The following is a 12,404-nucleotide window of genomic DNA, read 5'->3' as shown; positions in this document are numbered from 1 at the left end:
GTACCAAAGACACATATATAGAAACAAACAGTATTACAAATACGTTAAAGACCTCCTGGCCCTAAGAAAAGTTACTATTTATTAATAGTAACTTTAACATCTGTTCATTTTGTTGACACCATAAAATAACAGATCGTAACGGGGGGCCCTTTGTCCTTTTCACATGTCCACATACAAGCGACTTTTGCTTCAGCAAACACAGCAGGCAAGGCTGTATTGATGCTGTAATTCTGCTGAAACCCCGCTAAATGTGTTAATGGGGGGGGGGGAGATTTCAACACCTTAAAAATCTTGGCTTCTATTCTAAAAGGGTGGGTTTCTAGACCTTGCAGTTGTGAATATAGGCTTGCTAATGTCTATCTTGCTAATCACTCAGGAGAAAAAGAGGTCAGTGGTTGAACAAGTTTTCCAGGAGAGGTGCCTAATCTTCCATATCTTCTTGCCCCTTCTCATGATTGGCCAAAGCAAAATAAATTACGCAAAATGGTAAAAAAAACAAAAACAGAAGAATAAATTATGCAAAGTAAGATTAAAAAAAAGTTTGCTTAATTTGCATAATGCAAATAGGTCACAAAATTGAGCTTTTCTCAACACAGACTTTTGATTACGTTGGCACAGAATTTTTATTTTTTAAAATGCAGAATAACACACAGCTCTGATTGTAAGTCCATGTGTAGACGTACGCACGTCTAAACCACATCTCAATGGTGTTATTTCCAAGTCTGTATCTGCAACAGGGCAAGAGGGAAAGTATCAATAATGTTTTGCTTCAAATTAGTTGCCTACTAAAATTCCTGCACGTTAACAAGATAATGAGAAACAAACGTTGGACTTGTGCATTCAGTGCAGTCTCTTAACTTTTAAAACGAGAGGTGCAGTGCTCACAAAATTAAATGCTCCTCCATTAAAAATCGTAAACTAGATGTTAGGGGAGAAAAAGACTTCTAGCCTATCTTAGCCTAATTTTAGTTTATTTTTACTTTATTCGGCACGGAGGTAGATGTGATCACCTACTTCTAGTCTGCAGGGCTACAAGCCCAGACACAAGTTTACCACTTTGGGTGAGAAATGGCCATGAGTCTGTCCCTAGTTCTGAATTGGTCTTGTTACCTTCCAATCCATAACACGGGGACCGGATATTCCTTAGCAAATGCTATGCGGCACATCTTAATCACCCACACGTTTAGTGTTTTTTTTAACGGTTTTTAATGCTTTATGTGTGTATGTTCTGTGTTTTAGAATTTAGAATTTTGTATACTCGTTTTTATCTCAATTTTAGAATTTCTGTAAACCGCCCCGAGAGCTCTAGCTCTGGGGGCGGTATATAAGTGTAATAAATAAATAAATAAATACTAGCACAAGCATATATTCCGCGCTCCCCATAGAAAACATGGAATCCATAGAACTTACATCAAACTTTCATGTAATTTAATTGGAACTAGGCGGAGAACCTGTCAAGGGTCTCTTTTCTTCACTAATCACTGTTCGGAAATTGGTGAATTCTTCCTAGCATTGCTGTGTGTTGTATCTTTCTGCTGCTGTTTATGTTATAGAAAGATGTTTTAAATGGTATTAGTTTTGAACCACCTAGCATGCTTTGGAAAACAGGCGGGATATAAATGTTTTAACTATCAAAATGTTATATAAGGCAGTGTCAGAGACAGTAAGCCTATATACTTCAGTTGCTGGGGAACATGAGTGGGAGGGTGCTGATGTCCCCATGCCCTGTTTGTGGACCAGGAACATAGGAAGCTGCCTTATACTGAGTCAGACCATTGGCCTATCAAGCCCAGTATTGTTGACACTGATTGGCAGCGGCTTTCCATGGTTTCAGAAAGGATTCCTTTCCTCACCCTACCTGGAGAAGCCGGGGACTGAACATGGGACCTTCTATCACACTGAACTATGGCCCCTTATCTGGTCAACAGCTGGTCGGCCACTGTATGAATGAAGTTCTGAGCTAGATGGACCCTTGGTCTGATCCAGCATGGCTCTTCTTATGTCTTTATATGAAATTCTAAAAGTTCCCATCAGCTTGTATATTTTAAAGTTACCCTAATTCTGTCTGGAAATTGTGGGAGATGCAGTCCAAGACATCTGGAGGATACCAGATTGGGGTAGGCTATCCTAGTATATACCACCTTTTTCTGGGGAATTGAAAGTAATACTGCTCAGTGTATATGTTGTTACAGTAGATGAGAGGGTGGGTCGAATGTAGATCTCCAAATGTTTTGGACTTCAACTCCCAGAAGCCCCTGCCAGCATGACCAGTGGTTAGGAATGCTGGGAGCTGAAGTCCACAAATCTGGGGATCTACTTTCTGCCTACCCCTGCAGTAGAATAATGTCCCTCAATGGTAGGGAATTTGGGGAAATGACTGGATTACAAATAAATTGGTCAAAGTCAGAAGTGATGCTGTTTAACTATAGCAAAGTAGAAGAGAAGGAATGGGGGGGAAGGAAATAAAAATTAAATTAAAAGAAACAATTAAATATTTAGGAATTGAGATTACAAAAAATTGGGAAGATATGGAAGAGAAATTTTTTAATAGTTTAAAGCAAGAAGTAAGAGGAAAGTTAAAGGAATATAAAAAGATAAAAGTATCATGGTTTGGAAGAATAGCGTTGATAAAAATGAGAATTTTACCAAAAAATAATTTTTTGTTTAGAATGTTACCAATTAAGATATCGGAAAAGGAAATGGAAGCAGGCTAAAACTTTTTTGTTCAAGCAGGCCTTTGGAGAATAATCCAGCCCTCCATCTACGTTAATGTCTTATAATTTTGTTGTGTATTTTTTTAATTGTTTATGGTTTTGTTTCCCTCCCCCCCACCATGTATATTTTAAACTTTGTAAGGCCGCCTTGAGGCCCAGCATTGGGAAAAAGGCGGGATACAAATAAATATAATAATAATACAAAATGCAGAGAACAGGGGGACTAGGGCTCCCAAACATTAAATTATATTATGTAGCAAATCAGTTGAGATATGTAATAGAGAGTATAATAGGAATAGGAGATTTAAATTGGTTAGAGGAAAAAAAGGGGAAAGGGTTAGATTGGAAGTTAGAAAATATATTCTTTAAGGACCATAATTCAAAGTGGAGGAGGGGAATTGCGAACCCTCTCTTAAAGAAAGTGTTAGAAATATGGCGAATATATAAAAGGAAATTGGTTCCAGTCATTTCCCCAATAACATGGCGGTGGTAATGCGGGAGTTTCCTGAAAATTTAAAAGACGGATTGGTAAAGAAATTAAAAGATGAAAAAGTACTTAAAATAAGAGACTGAATGGAGAAGATGGGAACTAAGGAAGAAATAAAAGAAAAATTAAAAGGGGGAAATATATCATGGTTCAATTGTATCCAAATGGAACAATGGACCAAAAAATGGCTAAAGGATAATAGAGATTGCAGAAAGAATACTAAATTTGAGGATTTGATCTTACAAAATGAGGGGAAAAAGAAGAAAATAAATCGATATAAGGATTAATGAGTGAAATATATAAGATATTATTGGAAATGGAAACTCAAGAAGATTCTGTTAGAATGGTATGGAAAACAGATTTGAATGAGAAAATAGAGCAACAGGACTGGGGAGGATATGGAAACAAAGAGTGTTGAAAATATGTCTGTAAGGATAAAAAAAAATTATTATAAGATAATTTGGAGGTTGTATTTAACTCCAATAAAATTAAACTTAATAAATAAAGAGAACTCCAGGTGAAGACCTTTTTATTCTCCCAGTATTTTAACAGTCTATAAATAAATTTTAACGGTGTTTTAAATTTGTAATTTTGCATTGCTGCTGTTTTTATCTGGTTGAGCTTTTATATTGTATTTTATATTATGGTTTTATACTGTTGTTTTATACTTTGAATGTTTTTAATTTTTGTGAACCGCCCAGAGAGCTCCGGCTATTGGGCGGTCTAGAAATGTAATAAATAAATAAATAAACTTGATACTTTGTTGGAGAGGACGTCAGGAGAAAGGAACGTATATACACATGTGGTGGAATTGTGAACATGTACAAAAATTATGGAAAATGGTGTATAGAGAAATAAATGAAATAACTGGAATGGATTTAGAAGAAACACCAAGTGTAGCATTACTATCAATGTATGGAAATCTTAAATGTAATCAGATGGAAAAAGAATTAATAACAAACCTGTTAACAGCTGCAAGGTTAATGATATCCAGAAATGGGAAAGTTCAAGGAGATTATGATATAGAAGATTGGTATAAAGAAATATGGGATATTGCTATAAATGATAAATTAACATGTAATATTTGATTTTGAAGGGGAATAATAAAAAACAATGATTTTGAAGAGATATGGAAATTGTTCCTAGAACTAATTCGTCCCTGGGCAAAGAACCTTTGTCTAACACATGTATTGTTAAAAGGGAGAGGAACACCGCCAGAAGATTCAATTAAATTTTGGAAACTAGAATAAGATCCCGAGGGTGGGGGGCACTTATTAATGTGAGTTAGTTAAGAAGTAGAACGTATAGCTAAGAAATAAGAGGAATGTTATGTTTGTATATGATTTATTATGTGTTGTTGTTAAATAATAAAAATTATATTTTAAAAAATGGCAACTACTTTCACCAGAGGGCAGTTCTAACAAGGAAATGAGCAATGTTGAGCTAAAGATCCATGCCCAATTTCTCAAACTGTTCCAACTTCTCACTGGCACCACTCTTTTTAAGAATACATGGTTCAATTTCTGGTTTTCTGACCTAGGCCTAATCTACACCAAGCAGGATATTGCACTATGAAAGCGTTATGAAAGGGCTATATAAAAGGCAGGAGCCACGCCAAGCAGGATATAGCGGTATTAAAGCGGTATATGGAATGTGTCAATGGGCCCCAACAGTTGTCAGTGCACTTCAATACCACCAATAAAGCAGCAGTGTGGCTACTGCCTTTGATATACCACTTTCATAGTGCAATATCCTGCTTGGTGTAGATTAGGCCAGAGAGAGAAAAACAGTGAGAACCAAACTTGATGAGACGCCATTTGTGCAATTAGCAATTGCGCGGCTGACTTTTAAAAAAGTAACTAGTAGCGTGGTGGTGTTGGGGTCTGATCACAGTTGGGATCCTAGTGGGTGGACAGGGGTGGGGGAGGCTTTAACCCTTTGTACTTTTGCTGCAGCACCAATCCAAACTGCAGAAGCTCCTCTGCTATTTGCAGTGGAAGATAAGCTTCCATTAGTGTGATTGGCAGTTTTTCTCCAAACGAAATTAGCACAAACATTGTATAGGTGAGTGCGTGTGTGTTAGCCCACCACTCTTGTCTCTGATACTGGCTATCTAGATACCCCAAGGGAGCAGGTCAAAATGATTCCTGCCATATGCCCCCAGCATCTGATCATCTTCAATATCATGCCTCTGAAATGGAACTTAATTCCATTAATTATGTTTAGATTCCTGGCCTAAATCTCTATTTTATATAAGGGCAAGAGCTCCTTATCTTGATTACAGACATCTCACAAAAAGGTGGAGCCATCCAGGTCAGTCGTAGAAGGTCTTATACATTCTCCCCTAAAATCAGCCAGAGCATGTGGGTGAAACAGAACACACACACACACAAAGTCCCTGGATCTTAGTGCTTGGCAAGCTGATTTAATCCCAACTCTTTCTCACTTGTTGCTTGCACTTCTGCTTAAAGATGTTGCTTGTTTGTTTCAACGCAAGAGAATTAGGATCATGGCCAAGGGCTTTAAAATGCTAGAATGCCTAGATCAGCTTTACCCAACCCAGTGCCTTTCTATCCATTGGGGCTAGAAGTTCCATCATCCCCAGGCGGCATGGCCATTTGCCATGTTGGCTAAGCATGATGGCAGCTGCAGTCCAACACATCTGGAAGGCACCACCTCCTTTTGATGCATGCATAGATGAGAACACAACCAGTCCATGTCTGCTGCTGCTAACTACCTCTGGAAATCTACAAGTTGAGGATCCATTAAAAGACACGGGGGAGAGAACACTTTTGCTTCTTCTAAATATTGCTTTTATCAGGTGTCCTTTATTTCAGATGTTATGTGTCTATCCCTAAAAGTTTCCTTCATTAGCCTTTTAAACTAGGGTGACCATATGGAAACGAGGACAGGGCTACTGCATAGAAAAGGGAATTTCAGCTGGTGTCATTTGTATGCAGGCAGCACCTGGTGAAATTCCCTCTTCATCACAACAGTTAAAGCCAGAAGAACCATGCCATCTTGACCAGATACAAAAGAGGGCAGGGCTCCTACAGCTTTAACTGTTGTGATAAAGATGGAATTTCACCAGGTGCTGCGTGCATACAAATGATATCTGCTGAAATTCCCCTTTTCTATGCAGCTGTTAAAGATACAGGAGCCCTGTCGTCCTTTTCATATGGTCACCCAAAATGAACTAAATTTTTAATCAATTTCATGCAATTTGCGGGGGTACACATTACGGAGAGCATACATCGACCATATAAGTATACAAGAAGACATACATTTGCACACAAAAACTGGCCACTGGGGGTAATCTGCATACATTGCATGCTAGCGATAGGTTCCTTTGCGCCCCAGATAAACTTAACCCCAAAGAAACACATTAATATTCTGGCCCAGTGATCAATACGCATGACAGTTCCATGCATTGTTCATACATTTTTACATACCTGGAGGTTGTGGCAAGTAGGCCCCAATTAATTTTGATCTCTTCTTTTCATAGCCCTTCTGCGTGATGTCACCTGCCAAGGCAAGCAAAGGAAAAAATCAATAACAGCTTGAATGAAGACACAATGCCGCTGCTCAAGTCGAGGCGGTGTACGCTTTGCCACTGCAGCACAGCCTGCTTGTCGTGACGATTGTAATGAATGAACAATTGAAAGTACATTACATTCATTCTGCCTCGAAAATTCAATTTACACTGGAGCCACTTTTGGCAACTAAACACCCAACATAGTTTTATACCGGCTGAAGAGAGTCCAAGAATCAGAGGGTTGCATTGTTGTTCTGATATTCTGCCATACAAAACTACATCAGCCTTCATTAAGTTAATCAACAGTGGATTATATAGAATGCTTGGGCCGGTAATGGCTGGCAAAAGACATTACCAATTAGCATTTCCCCCACTATTAATGGGATTCTTTAATCAAGCATGAAGGGCACACAAAAGATTTGGTACTATTTAAATAACAATATAAACATTTGGCTGAGCTTTTAAGCACTACTTCAAGACAAAAATGCAAAGCATCAAACGCATCCTACTTCCCACGATCAACTATAAAAAGATCCCTTCAGCGGTGCGGTTGGGATACATTTTCGAATGGGTAAAATGAACTCCACAAATCTCATGAAAAGCAAAATAATAACATAGGCGGCTGAGTATATTGCTCACAATAATGGATCACAAAGGTTAAACATGGGTCACAAATGTGGTTTAATCTGATTTAGCAATCCATGGAAGATTTTTCAGGGCAACAGCACCACTACAGAAGAAAGCAGGAGGAGGTAAACTTTTGTGACCCAGGGACACATTTGGCATTTTGAGAAATTGTCCTGGACACCACCACAAAACGGGCGTGGTACAGATGAACGGACTGGCCTGCAGCCACCTCTGCCATCTTCATTTTCTAAGGAAGTTTCTGGCCCTACGTGTGGCCCAGAGGCACTCATGGGAAAAAGAGATGGGGGCAGCTAAGGAAAGGACCTCGCTTTGATTTGAAGCAATCCAAGCTGCCAGTAGGGAACATTATTTAAAAATAAAAATAAATAAAAAGTAGGTGGGACATCTCAGCAGGTGCCAAGAAAAGTATCCAAGGCTGCGATAGTGCCCATGAGTACCACACTGCCTAATCCAAGCATAAAGGCTCTATTGTCCCAATTCATAATTCATGTCCTACGTTAGGGTGGGATACATCATCATCATCATTATTATTTATTACATATTTATACTGCCCAACAGCCTAGGCTCTCTGGGCAGTTAACAACTAAAACCATAATATAACAATCCAGATTAAAACTTAAAACTTTAAAAATTACATTAAACCAGAATAAGTTACAGTCCAGGGATAGCTTGTCTAAACAGATAAGTTTTTAGGAGGCATTAATATTACATTTTCCGCCTCCCGAATCACACAAGGGAGGGTTTTCCAGAGAGTGGGGTTATTGGAGTGGCCATGGGCATGGCAAAGATGGGTGTCTCCCTTGTTTCCTTCCAGTCTCTCTCACACACACAAACCCACAGCCTTTCCCTCCACTCTTACACACACAGAGAGTGATAAAGAGGAAGGTGTGTGCGGAGGGTTATTCCTATGTATTGACCTACCCATCACATTCACACTTCCCACAGCCCGCTGAGCGCTGGGTTGTGGGAACGCAATTTGCAGTGGGGAAGTGGTTTCAGCTGGGGGTTGGATACAGACACCCATGCATGCCACACTAAAGTCCTCTGGGGGCTGCAGGTTGCCCACATTTCTTTATTTTTATTTCTTTATTTCTATTTTGCCTCAAAGGGCAAAAGCCCAGGTGGCTTACACAATGAAATCGCATATGATAAGAACGCATACAATGAGGAAACAGCAAAAAAAATCAATAAAACCAACAAACACCAGTAATAAAACATCTAGCCCAGATGGTACTAAAGTCTAAAACAAAACTGCTGCTAAAACCCCAGGAAATGTCACCAGGAAAAGGCCAACGGAAACAAGCAAGTGTTTATGGCTTTCCTAAAGGCTTGCAATGACGTACCCTTGATGGCAATCCATTCCAGAGGTATGGGGCCAATGCAGAAAAGGCCCTCTCTATCGTTCACGACCACTTAACTGTCATAAAAGGTGGGCAAATGAGAAGGGAATCTGTCACTCATTAAAATGCAGTCTGATACAGGTGAATGCAATCCTTCAAGTAATTTAATTCTAAACTGTTTAAGGCAGTAAAGTGCTAAACTTAAACCAGCATTTTAAATTGGGCTCAGGAATTGACCGGTAACCACTGCAGCTGGTACAGGTGTCATACGATATGACTGCCTTATCCACAACAATACTCGGGCCATCACATTCTGCACCGGATGCATAGGGTGACCATATGAAAAAGAGGACAGGGCTCCTGTATCTTTAACAGTTGTATTTAAAAGGGAATTTCAGCAGGTGTCATTTGAATATATGGAGAACCTGGGGAAATTTCCTCTTCATCACAACAGTTAAAGCTGCAGGTGCCCTGCCCTCTCTTAAATCTGGTCACAGTATAGCTGCAGTATAGCTCCTGTAGCTTTAACTGTTGTGATGAAGAAGAAATTTCACCAGGTGCGACATGCATACAAATGACACCTGCTGAAATTTTCTTTTCTATGCAACTGTTAAAGATACAGGAGCCCTGTCCTCCTTTTCATATCGTCACCCTATTTTACCATCTGTCTTCAATGACAACCCCACCTACAGAGCATCACAATAGTCCAGCCTGGATGTCACTAAGGCATGGATAAATGAGACAAGGGCCTTAGCTAGACCTACCGGATTATTATTATTATTATTATTATTATTATTTATTTATATAGCACCATCAATGTACATGGTGCTGTACAGAGTAAAACAGTAAATAGCAAGACCCTGCCGCATAGGCTTACAATACCGGATAATCCTGGATGGAGAAGAGGTGATCTTGCATTGCGATTAACGCGAGATCTCGCCCTCATTTACACATAAGGCGCAGTGACCTCCGGAAGAGAGGCGTTGCGCCCGCCATTTTTTTTTAAGAAGATGGAGCGCATGAACGCTTGTGCGGCAAGGTAAGGCTTTTTTTAAAAAATAAAGTCATTACCCCCACTCCCCCCACCCTACCACCAATGGGCAGAGTGCAGAGCTGGCTCGAGCCACGGCAACGGGCCACACGTCCCACGGTCTCGGGCTCAGAGGAGTGTGACACATTCCTCAGCCCAAGATCGCAGAAAAAGTGGGCCCAAAGTGTAGGATGCACAGGGACGATCCTGGGGTTTTCCCCGGGATAAACACTGGTCTAGCTAAGGCCAAGGTTTATCCTCTCCAAACAGAACTGCAGCTGGAGTACCAGCCTAAGCTGGTGAAATGCACACTTGGTCACCGCAACTACCTGAGTTTCTCCAGTTACTGAGGAGTCCAGGAGGACTCAATCTGCACATGTGGTCTTTCATGGGACGTGCAATCCTATTGAAGACTAGTCGTAAACTTCCTATAAGCTAGATTACGAAAGCTGAAGCCCGAAATACAGCAAACAGAAGGATAGAAGGAAAGGCTCCTAGCATTTGCATCAGGCCTTTTCAATCCAGAGGCCAAGCCTAACCAATCATAATGTGTCACACTCCTATTTCCCAGAAGAGAGTCCAAGGGTCCCAGCCACAGGCCACGAGGTACAATTTTGCAAAAGCAATTTTGTCCTTGACATGCTTAAATTGAAGTATGAACACCACTGAAGTTGAAAAGACTCTTCAGTTTAATAAATCTGCAAAGCGCGAGACATGTGTCTTTCAACACATCAAGCAACAATAATTTTCCATACAACAAACCAAAGGTCTACGTTACACAGGGACACTGCTCATCCCTGCAAGTGTAGAGATAAGAGCCTTCCCCAAACTGGAGCTCTCCAGATGCTTTGGACAGCAACTCCGAGCCAGTGTGGCCAGAGAGCTTTGGCTATCGGGTGGTATAGAAATGCAATAAATAAATAAAATAAAATAAATAAATAAGTAATGCAAAACATCTGGGCTACACAGGTGTTGCGGCACAAGAAAAATGAAGTTCTACTTGGCAGTCCAAGACTTTCAGAAACAAAATGGTGGCTATCTTTGCAGAGTACGTGTGGAGAGTTAAAAGATTTTACAGTTAAAGTTGCAGTAAGAGGTAGAGTTATTAGGATATTGTTTCAGTCTCATTTAAACCCACCCTGTGTATGTTTTGAAATGTGGTTTTAAGGTCTGGGTAAGAGTAAGAATCAGAAACAGTAAATACACTTGAGTGTAAACACACACGCAAAGCTTGAGTCAAGATGAATCATTTCAGTAACGAGAAAACATGCAAAAGCAGAGCAAGAGGCTGCAGTATAACCCTCTGAGATAATTTGGTCAAGAAGAACTGGAATTAACCTACCCTAGAAGAATGAGGAAATTCCTAGTTCTAAATGGTGACACAGGCCTTAGCTAGATGGGGCTTTATCCCAGGGCGAACCCTGGGATAATCCCTCTGTGTCCACATGACGCACAGAGGATCCCGGGATCAGGGAGGGATCATCCTTCCCTTGCCTCAGGATCTCGCTCTCCACTTTGGCCCCGGTTTTTACCGCGGTCTTGGGCTGAGCCCGCAGAACGTGTGGCCTGTTGCCACGGGTTGACCCAGCTCCATGAGAGCCGGGAGCCACGCACGGGGCGCAGTGCTCCATCAGGGGTAGAGTGGGAGGAGCAGGAATTTAATTTTTTTAAAAAAATAAAACCCTCTTACCTTTAGCGCACGAGCATTCATGTGCTCCTTCCTCTTTAAAAAAAAAATGGCAGACGCGACGCCTCTCCTGCTGAGATCATTGCGTGTCACGTGTAGTCAGAGGAGGGGGCTCGTAATAAACAGATCGTGGGATCTTCCCTCCTCTGTTGCAAGCTAAAAGTTAGGTCTAGCTAAAGCCACAGTCCCCTTTCTGCGGCCATATTCAACTCAGTGAGTTTTTTATTTCAGTTTCAACAAGAGCATGAAGGCAGCAGGTGCTTAGCTGCTCATTAGCATGCAGCACTTAGGATGTGGCATTGCACTCCACCACCCACCACCTGTACTTGTATCTCTGCAGCACAGGTTACTCTCTCCAGTGTATATATGCTAGGTCTTGCTGAGGGAGGTATTTATTAAAATACATGTACACACAAGAAGAGGAAACAGCTATCCTGCATTCATCTGATAAAGCCATTAAGGAGAACGTCAACTGGCCAGAGTGTATGTTCCATCACACCTCTTGTCTTTGTAGAACTGCTCTTCTGAAATGCACTGAATTATAATTCAAAGGGATGACAAGGAAATAAAACTCATCATTGGTGGCAAGATTGTACACTTTCGCTTATCGCTAACTGAAGTTTCTACGAAGGAACTGCAGAGAGTGTAATCTGTTTCCCGGCAACCATGTTTGAAGAAGGCATAACAAATGAAGAGTATATTCCCATGGATAGCCAGAGCTGCTAGCATGTAAAGTAATACGCTATGTGAACCAGTTCCTAGAACAGTAATTCCAGGCTAAGTGCTGTGCATAACCCAAATGGCAAATAGCAGTAATAGAACATCTTAATAGGGAGGCCCAGCAGGAAGAGCCCATGCTTTGCATTCAGAAGGTCCCAGGTTCGATCCCTAGACTCTCCATTTAAAAAAGAATCATGCAGGTAGGTGATGTGAAAGACCTCTGCCTGAGAAAACCTGGGGAGC

At 40.7% G+C, this 12,404-nt stretch overlaps 1 protein-coding gene across 5 annotated transcripts in view; it reads right to left on the bottom strand.

Moving 5' to 3' along the window:
• Positions 1-12,404, bottom strand: part of DIP2C (disco interacting protein 2 homolog C) — a 371,845-nt gene that overhangs the window by 146,896 nt on the left and 212,545 nt on the right. For all 5 annotated transcript variants that reach the window (XM_063125734.1, XM_063125751.1, XM_063125743.1 and 2 more), the window contains one exon: positions 6,654-6,725. In XM_063125734.1, coding sequence (XP_062981804.1) covers positions 6,654-6,725 — 72 coding nt within the window. The remainder of the gene's footprint in view (positions 1-6,653; positions 6,726-12,404) is intronic.

The sequence above is a fragment of the Elgaria multicarinata genome, chromosome 1 (genome assembly GCF_023053635.1).
Source record: "Elgaria multicarinata webbii isolate HBS135686 ecotype San Diego chromosome 1, rElgMul1.1.pri, whole genome shotgun sequence".
Lineage (NCBI taxonomy): Eukaryota > Metazoa > Chordata > Lepidosauria > Squamata > Anguidae > Elgaria > Elgaria multicarinata.
Note: the sequence above shows the minus strand (reverse complement) of the source record. Positions and strands in the feature narration are given on the sequence as shown.